At 35.2% G+C, this 20,582-nt stretch overlaps 1 protein-coding gene across 1 annotated transcript in view; it reads left to right on the top strand.

The window, feature by feature from the left end:
* Positions 1 to 20,582, top strand: part of CSMD1 (CUB and Sushi multiple domains 1) — a 2,580,735-nt gene that overhangs the window by 2,160,405 nt on the left and 399,748 nt on the right. Inside the window, 2 exon segments of the mRNA XM_043985743.1 lie at positions 1,649 to 1,836; positions 7,259 to 7,453. Coding sequence (XP_043841678.1) covers positions 1,649 to 1,836; positions 7,259 to 7,453 — 383 coding nt within the window.

The raw sequence follows: 20,582 nt of genomic DNA, 5'->3' as shown, positions 1-20,582 counted from the left end.
TCTAAAATAGCTTTTCAAATAATTGATTCCACAAAAATTCTATTTAGTTGGAACAATTTGTATTGGTAAACTGCTTCCCTTATTAATTAACCAAGAAAGACTGAGGAATTACCTCTAATAAATTCACTCAGCACTCTTACATCAATACAAAATCTGGTGAACCCTACAAACATCTGAGCCTTGCAATAACCACACAGCGTAGCATAAATTTGGTTTAGCACTATTGCAAGGGATCTACATTGTCATTTCCTCCACCCAAAGTTGTTGTTGCTGATGATTTTTGTTTGTTTGTTTTGCTTTGCTTTGAAATAATAATCAATCATAATCGTTTGTGCTCTTGATCACATGAGATGTAAGCCATGGTGAATTATCACAAATGGCTCTGATTAAATCTGTAACTATGTTGGAGAGATGGATAATTCAAGTAAGAAACAGTATATTGTGTTTGTTGTGAGGAAATGCTAATCTCAAAAAGATCACACACACACATCTCTATAGATATATGTAGGTATCTATATTTATCGACCCATCTATATCTAACTCTCTATGCCTGTCTGTCTATCATCTATCTACTTATCTATATCTGAAGTCCTGTGTTCAATGTAATCTTATTTTTGTACTTTGCAATTCATATCACCAAGCTTTACTTGCATTGTAAGGGTAGTTTACATGAAAACTATGGATTATAATTACCTTTGAAAAGCCCTGTCCAAATAATATAAAATTATTAACTAAACAAATATACTTTGAATACAATAGTAAAAAGAGTAGAGTAAAAGCATATGATTTTCTCTGGGGACCCTGAGTTACTAGATCATATGTCTGTGGTTAATTGATTTGCTCACTGGTAGGATCAAGAAATTTTGGAGTTCTTTCTGCTATATTCCTTATCATTTTCACCACTGGTTAACATTTACAGTGAATATGCTATAATTGCTATTTCAGTGCAACACTTTTTGAGTGCAGTTGTCAAGAATAATTGCAAAGAATATATTAACTATTAAGCTAGCATTAAACAAACTGCCTCATACATTCAGTTTTCTCACAATCACTCCTTCCTTTGGTTTATGTCTTGGCAAATCATTTAGAACATTGTGATCCATTTCAATAGTATGAAATATGTTCTACTGAGGCAAAAAAAAAATCTCAGCAACTATCAAAAAATACTTGCCCAGTAAGTTCAAATGTATAGTATATATTTCTAAAAGTAATGAAAAATAAATTTGTTTTAGACAGTCATAAAGAAGATGGATTGTTCTGAAACCTGAGTGACATAAAATGAAGTAGAAATCATGTTATAGAGCTCAATTCCACTATGTTAGGAAAGCATTTAAAATAAGTTCACCAAAGGTCAAAGGCCCGATAGTCCCATTGATTAGCTTGTAGTTCATGATGCCTTTATCCCATAGTGCTACCTGAACGTCCCCCAGATTCCAATTATGGGACAATAAAATTATTTATTGTTAGTATTTTTAATTTATCTTGGTTGTCCATCTGAAATATGAGAATTCATTTCTGTTTGTGTGTGTGTGTGTGTGTGTGTGTGTGTGTGTGTGTGTGTATGTGTGTGCGCACGTGTGAAGGAGGGGAGAGAGAGAGAGAGAGAATTAATATACAAACTAATCAAGATTGTCATTCTTTTTTTTAGTTTTAACATGGAACCAAGTTATGATTTTCTTCATATCTATGAAGGTGAAGATTCCAATAGTCCTTTAATTGGGAGTTTTCAAGGTTCTCAGGCACCAGAAAGAATAGAGAGCAGTGGAAATAGTCTTTTTTTGGCTTTTCGAAGTGATGCTTCAGTTGGCCTATCTGGATTTGCCATTGAATTTAAAGGTATTATGTTCATTGTAACTTTTTATCTATTCATTCATAATGTATAAGGAAACATAAATCAAAATTCATTTATTTTTGCAAATGGTCTTGCCTTTAGTTTCAACAACCCTGTCATATATTTCTATCTTGGATATTGATGTAAATTAGGACTGTCCCTTGAGAAGAATAGGATATTCCTAAGTAAACTCCTGAAATAGCTATGAGTTATAAAAATCATTTAAAAATATTTTAGTTATTAAGAACATTAAAATTTATAGTTGTAATACAAACCTATTTAGTTGATTATAGGAACCTTGAAGAGTTCTTTAGTACTTTAAAATTATCTTTAGAATTTTTAATCTGGAAAATTTTAAAAAGGTAGTTTTGCCTCCTATCAGTTACATTTTCAATGAATGAAACAAATAGGAATTATATCTTCTTGCTTTCTCAATTCCTTTGCACCCTTTCTGTATTGTTCTTCATGCCTTCCCCCCACTCCACTCCCTAAAAATTCACCAAAACATGCAATATTCTCACTTTCTCTATGGCTTTGGTTGCATAAGATACAAGTTGCTGTAAATGTTAGACAAAATGTTCAGTCTTTTATTCCTTTGTTAATTTCCACAAGTGGAATTCCTGCATAATCTGACAGCACACTAAAGAAAACTCAGAAACAAACTTTCCCGGGTCCCATCATATATATAATTCAAGCTTTCTTGTGCCCTCCCTTTGAGTCATATTCTTATCCAATAAGATTCATAATTTTATCACTTATTAACAACAGCTTTTTAAAAAAATAATAAGAAAACAACCTTAACAAACAGTTTTGTAGGAACAGTTTAAATGTTGTCATCAAAGTAAGGTATGATCAAAAAAGATTGTGTTGTCAAATGACAAATAAGAGATAATTGAAGAATAGTCCACATGCTCCATTGGAATCCTTAACAATGTCAAGGGGCAGCTAGGTGGCACAGTGGATAGATAGAGCACTGGTCCTGGAGTCAGGAGTACCTGAGTTCAAATCTGGCCTCAGACACTTAACACTTACTAGCTGTGTGACCCTGAGCAAGTCACTTAACCCCAATTGCCTCACTAAAAAACAAAAACAAAAACAAAAAACAATGTCAAGATAATATTTGATAAGGCCCCTTAGTAATTGTAATGTAAGACATGTTGAAAATTAAATATAGTTTAATCTGCTTGTCTCCTACAAAAATTAATAATAACAATAACAATAGCAGCAACAAGAATAACAACAACAATAATAAAAAAGAGACATGTCTTCCCACAGAACAAAACCAGATCAGAGAACATAATATCTCCTACAGGATAACCTAGATAAGAGACATACAGGAAAAACATAATACCAATTTATTTTGTCCCAAGAAGAAAGAACCATGATCATGTGGAGACCCTTCCAAAGGGACCTCAGGGACTCCCTCTTTCTGAGGGTATAATATAAGGGTTTTTTTTTTGTCCATGGGTTACAGAGTGTTATCAGTTTCAATAGTAGGATAAATTCAACCCAGAAGCAAAAGCAATTTAACAATTTGAGATATAACAAATATGAAGGAAATACAGAAGTATCATGATGAAATTATAGGATTCCTTAAAAGGGTTTTGCAAGGATGAGGACACCCAGATTTCCCCATAAGATAGGGACTTACTATCCTGAGGGAAAGAAGTCACCAGGTAGGGACTTTTATCAGCTAGCTATCTGGGTTCAGTTTGGCGTTCAATTGAAGGGCAATTTGCTCCAATTAACCTATGGTTTCATAAAAAATACTTTTGGATAATAAGGATCCTCCATCAAATCCAGGTGATCCATATATTCATATTAACAGACATACACATTGTTGCTTGTCCTTCATTCTTGAGGAGCACCAATGACACCAGATAGGTGATGTTATAACTTACAAGTGAATTGGACTTAGGTAGGACAATGCAGTGCGATGTCACCATCCTCACTCTCTCCCCCAGAGCTATTTGGGTCCAATGGCAAGATGTAGATCAGGATGACTGGAGTTGGTCCAGATGCCCAGATCTCAGTTTGTCTGAGGCAATATCCCTTTCAGTGATTAAGGCTAGGTAAGAAATGAGGCAAAGAATGGCCTCTTTTAACTAATCAAAAAGAAAAATCAATCTAGGAGAGGAAGAACCTCAGTGTCTCTGGCCAAAATAGAAACAGTTGCTATTTACACTCAATCAGAATCATCAGAACCCACACAATGACCAAGCAAGGCTTGGGCTGGGACCTATTTTTGGCCTATCAAGAGTCACAAAGGATTACCAGTCATGGGTAGATTTTAATCAGTATTGTTAGAATACTGAAATAACCTTCTCAAAATTCAGCTCTTTATCCTATTTTTCTATTATGTTAAGTAATACATTTGGAAGTGGGACAGTAGCAAAGACCCCAGCTAATTCTTTATTGCTATGAATTGTTGAAAATTATAGTTTAATCTGCCTTTCTCCTACAAAAATTAGTAAACAGATCAGAGAAATTAATCTTATACTATCTCCTACAATTTGTTTCTATACCTGTCTTCCTACCAAAAAAAACAGATCAGAGAACATAAGTCTCCCAGATCAGATCAGAGACAAACAGGAAACATAATACCAATTTAATTTTGTCCCAAGAAAAAATATAACATGGTCATGTTGGAGACTTCTTTCCAAAGGAGCTCAAAGACTCCCTCTTTCTAAGGGTTTTTAAGGTTTCTTTGCTCACAGGTTACAGAATAACTTCATCAGCATGATACAAATCAACTTAAAGCAAATACTACAAATGTAAATCAGTTAAACAATACAAATCAGTTTAATAGCTCAATTTAAAGCAGATGCTATGATTAGATTATGTGGAAACAGGAAGGGTATTATCAAAGACAAGAAGGTCTAGAAGGTTGATCAGGAAAACAATAAGATCTATTTACTTCCTTGGGAAAGAAGACAGTAAATAAGAATTTCAAAGGGGCATTTAAATTTATTCTCTTGGAGAAAGTAAATAGGGACTGTCTGGCTTCAGTTTGAAGTCTTTGAGCAAAAGGCATTTTGCTCCTATTAATCCAGGGTCTCATAAAATCCATTTGGATAATAAGACAGCTCCATCAAATTTAGGTGATCTATACATTCACATAACAGAACAAAACAAAATTATGAAAAATATGAGCCTAGGAATTTTGGTTCTGTCTACCAAAGGTCAGGTTTATGATGTAATCAGTGAAGCAACTGACACAACTTTTGCTCAAGCAACAAAAGGAAATTAAGGAAAAAAAACTAAAATAATCTTGATGTGCAGCTAATCATATCTTGACAAATATAAACCAGTCAGATCCCATAGCAGCACTGCTCACAAGGTATTCTAAATGCAGCAAATCTGAGCAAGAGGCTAAACCACAATGTTAGGAAGTCACCAACCTAGAAAGAAAAAAAAAAAATGACAGTGTCTATCGAAAAGGTGTATCAGTGATTTATCACTGAATATATAAAATTGACAGTAGTATATAAGACACAAAATATTAAAGATGGAGGACCATTGTAGATAGAAGTCTGTTAGCTAAAATAAACATTATAAAATGAAATGCTAATCAAAAAAAGAATTTTAATCAAACAACAAATGAAGAAATTTCAATTTTGAATCAGCAGTTGAAAATAGATTAGATAATGATTTAGGTTGGAAAAAAGACTGTGGTGAAAAGCACAAATATGTACTTTAAAAAAGGAAAAATAGAAGTTTTAATACTTCTGTGATGATATCTAGGGAAATTAACTTTACCTAATATGGAAGTAATTCAAGTATGCAGGGCCCATGATAGGAATACTTTGGTTGATGCTTTCTCTGCTTATCCTTGGAACTATATCCATTAGACAAAGAATTAAAAAGCATTGGCATGACTTTAAGTGGACAAGCACTATTATGACAGTTAGCTAAACACTAGGATGAATGTGGTTGGCTGTCTATGTAGGTAGTTTGAAGTTCTATGCCAATTTTCAAACATAGTTTCACCTGCTATTATTACCAAGCACTTTAAGGTTGTAAAGTAAATTGAGTTTACATGAATGAGCATGCAAATACCAATGATAAAAAGATAAATTATTGGTGGGTTCCTTCCCTGTAAAGGTCATATTTTGGAAAATCTAGTACTGCAAGAAATTTTCTGTTAAAAATGAATTAACGGGGCAGCTAGGTGGCGCAGTGGATAGAGCACCGGCCCTGGAGTCAGGAGTACCTGAGTTCAAATCCGGCCTCAGACACTTAACACTTACTAGCTGTGTGACCCTGGGCAAGTCACTTAACCCCAATTGCCTCACTAAAAAAAAAAAATTTTTTTAAATGAATTAACCATGAGAGATTGAGAAAGGCAATATCACATAAAATCATTGTTTTGCCTTACAACATTCAATAAGTTTTCTCATTCTTCCAAAATTTAGTTAGTATAAATCTGAAAGCACATCCCAAAAGACTGGTAGCAGTATTAATCTCAAAATGGAAGAATTCCCTCCTTCACCCAATCCTAAAGGGAACTCACCAGTGAAAGAAGGGGGCCGGCATGATGGAGGTAAGTTCCAGGGTAAGAAGACCCCAGAGTCTGAAGGCACAAGCCGAGTGGGCCCTAATCAAAGTACCAAGATAAATTAAAATTGTAAGGAAACCAAATGAAAATCTAATATGACTACAAAAAACGTTAAGCAATAATTGACTATTGAGTGTGCTTTGTAGGTACAAATTGGGATCACAGAGGGAATAATTAATATCATCCCAAATTTCCCATTCTAACTTTTCAGGATGTTACTAAGTATGCCCTAGAATTTCACAGGTCACAGCATTTTCTATCATCTCTACCTCAAGGAAAAGGAATATAATTCTCCCAATCCCTTACTTTAGCATATTGCAGGATTTTAAAATTTTTTTGTACATTTATGCCATTCATTCTAACTTTAGTTGGGCAAGCTAAAAAAAGGAGCTGACTGCTCTTGATATGACAACATTGGTGTGATCCTAGATGTGTTTCTATAGTATAATTATAAAATCCATACATAAAGTATATCTCCCTTCTCAGCAGAGAAGTGGTGAATAATGAGTTAAAAATAATGTAACTATTTCAAGATAAGATCAAAATATCTGTTTTGTTTAACTGAACTTGTTTGTTACAAGGCAGTGTTCTGGTGGCAGAAGGTGCTATTGGGAAATAATGTCAATGAAAAAATAAATAAAACATCTTAATAATTCATTTCCAAAGAAAATAACATATATACAATTGGATGATAGTTTTAAATAATGTTCTAATAATTTATCAGGTAATTTAATTGTCAAAAACCTGCCCATGTAAAGATGAAAACAAAACAATTTAAAAGAAAAGATTCCCCCCCCCCGCCCCATGTTTTGTGGAAATTATATTTAATTGATAGGGTAATTGGGTTATTATATTCCTTTCTTTTATAGAAAAGCCTCGGGAAGCCTGTTTTGACCCTGGAAATATAATGAATGGGACAAGAATTGGAACAGACTTTAAACTTGGCTCAACTGTGACTTATCAGTGTGATTCTGGTTATAAGATTGTTGATCCTTCATCCATAACTTGTGTGATTGGTATCGATGGAAAACCTGCCTGGAACAGAGTCTTGCCATCTTGTAATGGTATGAATTTATCATGTATTTCCTTTGAAATATTTTCAGTAATGCATTTTGAAATAATTTGGGTAACATTTTTTGATATTAATAAGTTAAAACATATATATATATTTATGTATGTACAGATATATTTATATCATTTTATTTTTATCCTAATGAATTAATGAGAAATTATTACTATACCTTCTTTACATTGTGATGATTACAAATATGAGAGGCATAGTATTTGGGTAACTTAATCATTTTAATAATTTGACTGGCAGGTTATTAATTCAGTTCAGTCTATGGCTGATCTCTTCCAGATCAATGACCCCTTACTCATGGTTAGGTCTGGTTTATATACCTTTCCCACTCTAGGAGGTCCATCACACAACAATCAAATCTAATTGATTAACATCTTTCAAATCTAATTGGTTGACATGATTTAGAGGTAGGTTATATTAAAATAAAGTCTGGATACTTTGACTCAAGTAAATATGACATCAGGAAAAAATGTAGAGACCTCCACCCAAGCTGATGGAGGAACAATGGTTGCCACTTAGAGATGGTGAATGAAGGCCAAATCTCATCATAAGTAAACTCCTCCAACTTATCTAGACAAAAGACAAAAGATTTCTTTGTTAGCTTGGGTTGGAGTTAGGTTTGACCTAGATGAAATTTGATGAAATCTCTCAAGGAGACCTAATCTTTGAGTGGAGGGAAAAGAGGACTAAGAATTAAGGGGAGGTCACTGGATCCCCAAATATGAGAAAATGGGTAGTTGTCTCCTCTCAATGACCATACTCCTCCTGACCTGTTTGTAGGACAAAGGTCTCAGATCCCCTCCTCCCCCTCAGGCTAACAAGATCACATAGGTCAAGGAGCCCTGGTCTCAATAAGGTTCGCTCCAGAGTTGTGTCCATATAAGGAAGTATAAGGTCCACTCCTGAGTTATGCCCATCCAAGGAAGAGGGGTAGGAATACTGCTTTCTTATTAGCTAGTTTTTGTGTGTAGATTGTAACCCTTGAGTAATCAGACCAGTGATGAAAAAGGAGAGGGTGCATTTGCATTAGGGACTAGGGTATAAAACAGGGCCTGCAAGCCCACTTTCTTTGCACCCACTAGTTGCACACTAGGGTGCCTCCTCATGAGAAGGAAATAAAGAGCCTTTGACACATCGCTGGTGAGTTCCTGAGAATTATTGAGAAGGGGATGTTTTTTCCCTCACACCAAATATATTGATTATTAATAATTATTTCTCATAATGTCAGGCACTAGGGTAGGCTCTAGGGATACAATGATGCAAATGAAATAGTCCCTGCTATTGAGCAGTTTATATTCTTATTTAAGGAAACAGAAAACCCCAAATGGGATTACAAAGAATTGGACATGACTGAAAAAGACTGAACAAATGTGCAGCTCTGTCTCCCTTAAATCTAATTCATACACAAGTCTTGACAGTCTTAGAAAATAAAAGACGAAGAACAACTGCACAGAATATAGGCAAAGTAAATGAAAACTAATTTGGGGAATGATATGAGTTTATGGACAAGAGGTGGGGGGAAGGGAGACCTTGTTTAAGAGGTAGCACCTGAGCGGAGTTTTGAAGGAAATAAAAGTAAGATAGAAGTTCACCTCTATCGGGGTAGGGCAATGATATGGTCAAAAGAGTGCCTTTGTAAGATTTGTTTTGTAGCAGCATGGAGGATTAGAGATTGAAGAGGGAGAGATTATGAAAAATAATCCAGTTGAGTAGATAAATATCATTTGAAAAAAACAGGATACATTTTAGAATTTAAGAAGGGGAGCAAATCAAGAACTTCTAATTACAAAATACATCGACATGAATTAAATTCAAATTTAGAGGTCACAAGAAATTTGAAATGATCAAGATTTTAATTTATTTTAGGAAGATATGCAATTATATAATCCTCGCTAAGCAAAAACTACCTTATATTATTGTATCACTTGACAAACAAGATAAAAACGGTCTGGTTTTTACATACACACACACATATTTATGTTGTTTTTCAGTAGTTTCAGTCATGTTCACCTTTTTGTGACTCCTTCTGAGGTTTTCTTGGCAAAGATACTGTAATGGTTTGACATTTAAACAATAAATTAATAGAAGAGTATATCTGATAATAAGATGAACTCAAAGATCAAATCAAGGAAAAAACAGTTCTTATTACCCAGCTAGGGAGTTTTCAGATGCTAAATGCATTGTATAACTTTCATTTAAAGTATGATAAAAGGAAATTCTATTATATATTGTAAAAAAAAAAATTAAGGACCTCAGAAGAAGAAAGCCTTAGTATTCATAAGGGAACTTGGATATGTCTGTTTACATATTTCCTATCTGGAAGCTACTTTAGTCTAAATGGAATAGGATTACATTGGAGGTAGTGGGGCTGATGGCAGCATTGTAAAAGAGTTAATTTCAATGGAAACAAGAGCTGGAACTGTGTCTCCTTTAACTTTGTCAGTTGTTAAGGGCTAAAATTCTAGCTAAACTGTCTAAAATATCTAATGAGTGGTCGCCAATAAATTATAAGCTTTAGCAAGAGTTAAACTTTTAAGCATTTATTAAGGAGAATAAGAATTTGGTAAAGAGAGAGAAAAAGGCCTAGATTCCTATCTATTAAAGGGAGAGCACATTTCTAGCTCCGCTCTCCACCAGAGTCCAAAGGAAAAAGCGCGAGACTGAGCGCCAGTCTCTTCCTCCTCCCCCTAGCCCGCGTCACTTCCTGACTCCTGGTCTTGCCCTCAAAGACCTTCCCTTCATGGGCAGAACTCTTCTACAGTAAGTATCCAGCAGGTGGCGTCATTCCAATCGTTACACAGTAGTTTATTTGCTTCCAAAATTAAACATATTTATATACATGTATTATCAGTAGAAACATCTTTGTTTTTAGCTGCTAAATGGCAGTGACAATGGCCTTAATCTGCAGAATTTGAGAATTAAATGTAGCGATTATGGAATTTAAAGGATCAATATTGTAGTTTTTATATCAGTCTCTTGATTACATGGTGAAATTGGACTATGATTGTATGTGTTAGACACTGAAAAAATGTGGTAAATGAATTATTTAAATGTTGATTGGATAAATCACTACTAATTTATCTATTTTATATGTTTGCATTTCTGTATGATAGGATCTTTGTAGGAAGGTCTTTCAAATAATGTAAACTAATGCTGATTGATTGATTTAAGGAAAAGATCAACTATCTTCTCTAATTGTTTCTGTTTGTATTGGCCCATAAACTAGATGACAAATTCTTCCTTGCCCCCTCCCCCATTATAATATCTAGTATGATACTGTTCAGTCAATCAGTAAGCATTAAGCACTTACTTTGTGCCAGGAACTGTTCTATGCCCTGGGGATACAAGTAAAAAGAAACATGGCCTATGCCCTTGAAGAGTTTACATTCTAGAAGGGGGAAGACAACATATAAAAGGATTCTGAAAAGGGAGGGAGGTGGAGGAAAGGTATCTGGTCTAAGGACGTGATGCGGGAATATAGATTGATTCCAGCTTGAAGAGAAATGAAGGCTGGCCTAAAGGTCCTCCTTAAATGGAGGTTCTGAAAGAATCCATCCAATTAAAGGGAGGGGCAACAGGGGCTGAGTAGAAATTATAGGGCTGAAGTGATCTTCCAGGTTGAAGAGTTTTCTGGCATTAATTAAAAATTGTTGAATTAAGAGAAGTGCAGTGTTCAAAATACATCAACTTGTAAACAATTTGCACTTTTTTCTTCTCTTCAACTCCTCTCTACTTTTGTCCCTCCTTACTTCTGTCCCCTCCCCACCTTCTCCTCTTTCCTTTTTCTTATTTTCCATTCCATTTCTTTCTTAACTGTATGCCAAATATTTCATTATAGTTATGTGCAGGAGAGAATTAACAGGAATATATAAAGATAATAAAAGCAAATAAAATGTTTTTTACATTTACAAACTTTTACCACCACCACCCCCAAATTAAAAGCAATAACTTCAATTGACAATCAATGCAAAGGGAATGCTTTTTAATCAGTGTTCCATAACAATGGTGAAAATATGTAGAACGTGTCCTGAGTAGCATGACTGGCATACCAGCAGAGGAACCAAGCTGTAGTGTGACATGCTTCAGCATCAGCAGTGAGAGGCTGCCTCAGTATTGTGCAGAGTTTTCTCAGCAGCTGCTATAAATCCTAAGCATATCCAATTGTGTGAGCGCTAAGATTAGTCCGGCTACATGATTTCTCTATTATTGGTCCAATGATTGGGCCAAAATTCCATGACTATTTTTGTGTACATCCAACGTCTGCAGGAACAAATAAGCCTCCTTTGAATGCTGACAAGACTAAGCTGTGGATGAGAATTTTAAGGGAGTTGCTGGCCCTCGAGATGGCACCTAGAGTGGATATTCTGACTCCAGCTCTATGGAGTGAGCCTCATAGGCAAGGCAGTGGAGAAGTGATTCATAAATTCAGTTTCAGCACTTGTTATTGTTGCCTTACCCAGAGTCACAGCATTTTAGATATGAAAGAAACCTTAGAGATCAATTGATACGAACCTTTCGCTTCAGAGATTAAGTAACTGAAGGTTAGGGAAAGAAGATAATTTACCTAGGTTCACACAGGTTGTAAGTGCTGGAGCTGAGATTACAGCTCAGCTTCTTTGTCTTCAAATTCAGTGATTTCTCCACTATATAATACTTCCTTGAAAGGTTCCACATTCTAAAGATGAGAAGACTAAGGCTAGAGAGACTTGGGGGATCATTAAGGAATTTAAGAGCTGAAGGAAACTCAAAGAGCATCTAGTCCAAGGGTTCTTAATCGGGAGTCCACAAGTGTCAACAGATTTTAAGGGTTTTGTGACACTATTTAATAAAAAATAATAGACACCTTTATATCAATAATTGTTTTCCTTTGGAGCCCTGTGTATTTTATGAATTTTTAAAAGGCAATTCTATGAATGATTCTATGGGTTTTACCAGACTGTCTTGGCACACAAAAAAGTTAATAATCCCTGATCCTAATCCAACCCATACTTAAACAGGAATCCCTTCTATAAAATCCTTAGGAAGTGGTCATCCAGTTTCTGAACAATAGAGTGATTTTACCTGAGTCACAAGACCATATTAGTGACAGAGCTGGGACTGGATTCCAGGGGGCTAGTTATCTATATATATGTAAGCAGAGGGAAAGACAGTCCTTTCCCTAAAGGAACATATAATATTCTAATGGCAGAAGGAAATATATAAAAGAAAGTTAAAGGGGGAGTGGGAGAGGATTGGTAAATCCTGACTTTGTCTTGGAAAGGAAAGACAAGGAGGGACTCTCCTTAAATGAAGGGACTGAGAAGTCATGGGGTAGAGAGTACTTCCAGTTTGAGAAGTCCAAGTATAGAATAAATTTCCTGGGTGAAGAGGTTTCTTTGTCATTGTAGAGAAAGTCCAGAGAGTCCAGAGTACAGCTTGGAGAAAAACAAATGAAAATGTTGGGCCTACTATATATTTGATCATAATTATAAAGCCTTATATATAAATTGCTTTATTTTCTGTGACAGATCTCTCTCTGTGTGTCTCATCTCTGCTTCTGTCTCTTTTTTGTCTTTCCTCATACCTCCACAACTATCTCCCCTCATTGATAAATGGTCATCCAGCTCATGTTTGAATTACTTCAGTCATGGGGCTCTTCCTACGTCACAAGACAGCCTATTCCATTTTTGTGTAGGACTAGGGTTATAATATTCTGTTATCATTAATTACTCAAATCATTACTAGAAGGAGCTTTCAGATATGAGTTGGAGTACATGGCTCTATTGTCTCTTCCAACTCTGAAATTGTGATTTCGTTGACTATTTTTATGAAAGTGAGAGATGCTATAGAACCTAGCTTCTTAAATTGTGGGGCCATGTAACTGAGTGTGGGGATTGTGAAAAAATTGGCAATAGTAAAAGCTTATGTATACCTTGTTTATATACCTATATACCTGGAGTCATGTAAAAATTTCTCTGGCAAAAAGGGATTGTGAGTGGGAAAAAGTTTATAAAGCCCTGCTCTGGAGCAAGACCAGAACATATAACAGGAAGGAATTCTTTGTTATGTGTTTGAGAAGCTCTTATTTGCTAATATCACTGTATATTGTATTCAGCTGATTTTACATTGGAAATCTATCTCAATTAAACAAATAGATGCACAAGTAAGTTACTACCATCTGTTTCAAGTATTTCTGGATTTCTTCATTCCTTTAGGAAATTATCCATTTAACATATTAATTAGTAAATAGTGAAACCATATTTGTCTTTTCTTCTGCTATCATACTAATATATTATAATTTGCTTTTGGATACACCAATAGTATTCCATTTCTATTCAAATATATTTCTTAAAACAAATAGTCATGTGCAAGAAAATGAGTAAGCAAAAGGTAGAAATTGTGTACTATTTTATTGCTAAGTTCTTCAGCTGATCATTAATATCTGAAATGAGATCTGACTTTTTTTTAGCATGACTGTTTTTTTTAAAATACAGCTAAGTATTTGAAGCCTGAACATGATTTATCAAGGAGACGAGAAATAAAATGGCAGGGAAGTTTTATTTCATTTCACCTTTGATTTTTACATTGTTCTCTATTATTATAAAACCATACTCTTTCATCTTATCCTTGGTCAAAAAGAAATCTTTGTAGTCTCACTTGATAAAATATATCTGCAGGTATCCTTGATCAAAAAAGGATTCTGGTCTCTGATGAGTTGGCATCAAAATTCTTTTACAGATCATGATTTCTTGCCTATTTTTGATCTGTACTTGCTGTTTTAATTTATAACTCTATGGATTTTTAGAAAACAAGGGAGACAATGCAGCACTGTGCTTGTCAAGTTAATGTGGTGGAGAAACTAGAAAACATTTGAGACTAGTTTTAACTATTGCCATAGTTAAAAATCCATCAGCATTTCACTGGTCTTCTCTTAGCTTTTTCCAAGCTTTTAACTTTGTTATAGAAAGTCTCCCCACTTAAAGGTGACATTGAACTTTTATTTTGAACAAGAGCAAAGACTCAATGGAACAGTTTCAGAGTGTCAGAGGAACAGATTGTATGCAGCTACAAAGGGATCACTCTATTTGACAAAACTAAACTAACAGTTTGGAAATTTGTCATTTTTAAATACTAACAGAGCTCCAGATAGTTATTTTCCTACGGTGCCTATGAAATGCATTGATTTTCAAGGTAACATTTTTAGTCTATAGACATTTGAAATTTCATCTCAGTGCTCTAAATTTGGTGCCAAAACAGACTGAAAGGATTTGTCTATGTGCCACAGTGCTTTATAAGACAAGTCTTGTTTATTTAGCAGTATCTTTCTGCTAGACCTTTTTAAAAATTAATTTTATTGACTTTTAACCATATGTGCACAGGTATGTGTATATATATATTCACATGTACATGCACATACATGTGTGTGTATGTATACATATGCAGATATATGCCTCTTCCTTTCTTAGGGAGTTATTCTTTATATCATAGAGGGAAAACCACTTCAGGAAAACTAACCAAAACTTCAGTCCAGTCCTACATTATAGGTCAGTCAGCCAATAAAAATGTATTAAGGGCTTACTATGTGTCAGGCACTGAGCTAAGTTCTGGGGATATAAATATGCAAAAATTCTCTCAAGGAGCTTATGATCCAATGGGGGAACATAAAAAAAAGGCTGAAAGATGAGTGGAGAGGGAAGGCACCAGAGGTATGATGGAGAAGTCCAAAGGACTACAATTGGGTGGGAAATCATGAGATCGCTGGTCTGGATGTCCTCTTCAAATGGACATTCTGGGAAGAGCTCTCTGCTCCACCATGCAATCACAGGGAACATAGGAACAGAGAATATAGATGAAGCATGGATATATGCACTGTATTCCACACCTAGAGTCTCCTTTGGGGGCAGGCAGGGAGAAATGTTTTAAAGCATTAAATTATTTTAAAATCTATGCCTATTTATATTCCATCATTTTAAAAATATCTGGAAATTATTTTACTGAGAAACAATATATTGTAGTAGAAGGAACACCAAGCTAGAAGTCAGGTTTTAAAATCAGAATTGCCAATAACTGCATATATAAGTTTGCATTAATTATTTAATGTGTTTCATTTCTGCCATATATAAAGTAAAAAGGGATAGACTAAATGATCTCAAAGACCCTTTCCAAATTTACAGTTCCATGTAAAGTAGAAAGGAATATACTTTGAGGTTATAGACATTTACAAGTCTAAATCAGGAAGGTTTATTGTTTTTTGTTTTTTGTTTTTTAATCAAGATTAAGTGCTGGGGCAGCTAGGTGGTGCAGTGGATAGAACACCGGCCCTGGAGTCAGGAGGACCTGAGTTCAAATCCGACCTCAGACACTTAACACTTAATAGCTGTGTGACCCTGGGCAAGTCACTTAACCCCAATTGCCTCATTTACAAAAAATGATTAAGTGCTAATTTTGGGGTTCTAAAAATATTTATGAGGGGAGAGAAAAGATATATCAGTTACAGGAGGAATTGAAAGCTCAGGTCCTGCCCATGATAAATTTGTCATTTGGGGTTTCTGGTAAGGCTCCCGAGTTTATATTGTTTGTCCATCCTCAAAGAGGACCATGACATCAGAGTAATATCATTACTTGCAATTGAGGGAGGGGTGTGCAAGGTCACCAACCTCACTGTCTCCTCCAGAGCCATCTGAGTCCAGTGGCAAGATATAGATCAGAATGACTGAAGATGGCCCCAGATGTTTAAGGCAATCGGGGTTAAGTGACTTGCCCAAGGTCACACAGCTACTCATTGTCTGAGGTGAGATTTGAACCAGGGCCAGCTCTCTATCCATTGCATTACCTTGTTGCTCCTTATGTTAAGTAGACATAAGGCCAAGTTACAGTTGGAAACAACATAACTAAACATTGTTAAAACATTGTGTAGTTTCAATGTAATAAAAACTATTATTTTCTTTAATAGCTTAATGTTAAACTACTAAGTTATTAAAACTCAAACCTACACTAAGGATTTTGGTACACTTTTTATAAAGGAAGACATGATGTTAGGGAATCACAGGATGAGGGGTTATGAAATAACTAAAGTGATTGTTCTGTAAGGGATTTTAAAAAGATATCATCATTGACCAGTTTTCTCCAGAGCAAAAGACTTGGTCAAAAAAGAGTATGAAGGGATTACAGGCAGGTAGGAAGGTTGTCAGATGTGCTCACAGCCAGAGGCAGGTGAATTATAAGCAACAGTGGCTGTGTTAGTACAGACTGAGACAGAAAAGCAGGTAGTTAGGTAAAGTGATAGGAAAGAACAGAGAGAGTCTTTATTAGATATGAGACACAACTGGCAAGAATTGAAAGGAAGGGGTTGGGGATGTAACGAGATCAAAACTATTTTTAAAAGAAAAGGCTATAAGACTGCAGCAGAGTCCAAACCTGAACTAGTTAAGGACAAGACTTAGGTCAATGAGTGAAATACCAGATGTGGGATATGTCTCTTCTCAAGTAGCTTTCATTTAGTGTTACAGAAAGATGGAGCCTTAGAGCAAATCTCTTCGACCTAAATCTTACCAAACTTGTCTGAGGTCGGTTCTTTTCAGTGGCTGTTGGCTTCAGTAATCTAAATCAAATCAGACCTGATGTTCCCTTTTGCCACTCATAGACATTAAAAAGACAATGTGACTGCATACTCTCCTGAGGACATAGGAGGGACATGTCTTCCTTGAACCAATGCCTGTGATGTTAACCTGGACTGAAACCCACACAAAAGTTGAGACAACCACTAGATGTGGATGCTGCAGGGCAGAATATTACCCCATGCAGAGGCACCCTTCTTTAATAATACGCTAGTAAAGCTGGAAAACAACCAGTCAGAAATTTCATTAGAAATCATTTCAGTCTTTATTGTTTATACAATAGAGGCCAGTGGCTGAACTGAGATCCAAGGCATAGCAGTGGTATGTAGTAGGTTGTTTATTACATATACTATTTCTTCATATGTGAACCTTGGGCTTCATTGTAGTGGAGTTTCACACAGAAAGCAGGCTCTAAACTGTTGACTTTACGTATGAAAAATCGATATTTGAGGATACTATGGAGAATGAATCAATATAAGATGATTACTGGCTAGACATGAAAAGTGAAAGAAATAGAGGAATAAGGGATGATCACAATATTATGTAATGGAGAAACTGGTGAATGATGGGCACATTGTGAAAGGAGGGAAAGTTTCAGGGGGAAGAAAATAAACATATATAATCCGATGGCAAATAAACAGCAAACAGATGTAAGTGTATTACTCTTTAGTACTGTAAGTAGAAAGATATAATTTTCATACATCTATAAAGTACTTCCATGAAATGAAAATATAACTAATTATTGCAATGTAAGGTAAAGGAAGGAATGATGACTGAAAGATGGCTGAGTAAATATTATGCATGGGTTAGGTTAAATCTTTTAAAGAATGACTATTTAATTCTGTCTTCTTGTCAGTGCTTTAAAGTAACTCATGAAAGCTTTTTATATGCCAATTCAATTGCTACAGTTTTCAAATGCTAGGGGGAAAAAGGCATAAGAATAGCAGCAAGCCTAAATACTACTACTAGCACCTTGAATGGCCATAGGAAAAATTGTTAAGAAAGCTGTTAGGTATCAACCTAACCTTTCTATATTGGCATAACAGCTGACACTGAAATAGTGTCTAATGTTTATTATATCATTTTATTCTCACAACCACAGAATCATAGAATTTTAATCAAAAGAAATTTTGGTAGTTTGTTAACTCAAACCATACCCAAAAGCAGCCCAAATGATATCATACTTGATAAATATTCATCCAGCTTCCATTAGAATGCCTATGATTGGGACAAGAGGAAGGGCTTACAATCTCTTAGAAGCAGGCTGTCTCTAAATGTTAAAAAGTTTTCCCGGACAAAAAGTCAAAATTTTCCACTTTGCAATTTTTTTTTGTTATGCCCTATAGAGTCAAATGGAACAAGTTCAATTCCTCCTACCTATGATAGCAATTCAAATATTTGAAGAAAGTTATTATATTTCCCCTAAGCCTTCATTTCTCCAGAAATGTCCCCAGCTATTTCAACTGATCAAAACTCTGTTTGCCCTCCTCTGGACAATCTCCTGCTTATCAATGTCCTTCATAAACTCAGCTCCTAGAAATGAACACAGTGTTACAGATGAGGTCACATCAGAACAAAATAGAGTGGAACTATCACCTCCCAGTTTCTGGAAATTATATTCTCTCATTTATCCAAGATGCTGTTAGCTTTTGTGGCTGCTACATCACATTGCTGATCCATAGTGATCTTGCAGTCCATGAAAATACCCAGATGTGTTTCAGATAAACAGTTATCTACCCATGCTGCCATCTTTTACTTGTGAAGTTTATTTTTTTTATCCAGGTAGAAACTTTGCACTTATCTCTACTGAATTTTGTCTACCAATTTAAAAGAAATACTCTCTAGCCTGTTTTGACAGATTTTTTTAAAATCTTGAATTCTACATGTAAGTAATCCTTCCCAGCTTTGCGTCATCTATAAAATATTAAAAAGCACATTTCTTGTAGTACTACACTGAAGACTTCTTGATACATTCACATTGAACCACTGGTATCTACTCTTCTAGCCCAGCCATTCAACTAGTTCTGAATCTATCTAATTGTATAATCTTCTAGTTCATATCTTTGTATCTTCTTCACAAGAATGGCATGAGACACTTTATCAAAAGCTTTGTTAAAATCTAGGTAAAGGATTACAGCAATATTCCTCTTATTTTCAATTTAGTAACCTTTTCACAGGTGAAGTAGGGTTATTAGTCTGCCATGACCCATTGCTGATAAAGGTCTGTTTACTTCTTGTAGCTTCTGTTTTCTTTTCTAGATTATCACTAGCCATCTCTTTATTGACCCAAGCCAGAAAATGTTCAGAAGGTCACTAGTTTATGGTTTTCAGACTCTACCCTTCCCATTTCTTTAAACACTTGTTATTCATCAAATTTGAAGTGTACATCCTATTTTCTATAACCTTTCAAATACTACAATAATGGTTCAGCAGTCACTTTTGCAAGTTATTTCAGGTCCCTAAGGGTATAGTTCCTGACAGGTATGTGGCACAGTGGATAGAGTGCTAAGCTTAGAGTCAGGAACACATGAGTTCAAATCTGGCCTCAGATAATTTCTTGCTATGTTATACTGGTCAAGTCACTTAAACCTGTTTGCCTCAGTTCCCCCAACTGTAAAAATAAGATGAAAAGGAAATGGCAAACCACTCCAGTATCACTGCCAAGAGAACCCCAAATGATGTCATGAACAGTTGGACACAACTGAAACAACAACAAAAATTATATATTTCATTTGGGCCAAGTGAAATCAAGGGTTCTCATTCATTATCTCCTCATTTATCTTATCAGTATCCTGTTTAATGTCTTCCTTTTATTATTTTCAGTGTAGAGGTCATTCTCCTTTTCAGAGTAAAAACAGAAACAAAGATGGGAAAACCTCTGCTTTCTCCCTGTTGTCATTTATTATTATCTCATCTACATCAAGCAGTCTTGTCCCCTTTTTGATACTCCTTTTTTCTACTAATATTGCTTCAAAACTCCTTTTGTTCCAGATTTTCCTGTTTCTGTTACCAGTCTCTGATTATGCTGAATTTTAATGTCCCCAATGTAATTTTATTGGATTTTGACATGCTTTTACTTGTCACTGCTTCCATTTTCTGTACATTTATTTTAATAATAAGGATTAAAATTTTTATGGTTCTTTAAGATTTTCAAAGCACTTTAAATGTTATCTCATTTGATCCTCAAAACAATCCTATAAGAAAAGTTATTATTCCTATTTCATAGATGAGGAAACTGGAACACAGAGAGGTTAAATGATTCTCTAGGGGCAAACAGCTGATAAATGTTTAAGACAAAATTCAACCTCAGTTCTTCCTGACTACAAGTCACAAACTTTATCTACAATACCACATTAACTGCTTATGGGAAACATATTGTTTGAAAAATTTCCTCTGCATCCACATCAATCTCTAGACAGCTCCCATTTCTTTTTTCTTCACCAAAAGTATATGTGCTTATTTTTTCAGAAATTCATTCTTGAGTGTTTCCCATACTTTTAGGGCTGACCTACCCTG

The sequence above is a fragment of the Dromiciops gliroides genome, chromosome 2 (assembly GCF_019393635.1).
Source record: "Dromiciops gliroides isolate mDroGli1 chromosome 2, mDroGli1.pri, whole genome shotgun sequence".
Classification (NCBI taxonomy): domain Eukaryota; kingdom Metazoa; phylum Chordata; class Mammalia; order Microbiotheria; family Microbiotheriidae; genus Dromiciops; species Dromiciops gliroides.
The sequence above is the reverse complement of the archived record's forward strand: the minus strand, read 5'-3'. Positions and strand labels throughout refer to the sequence as shown.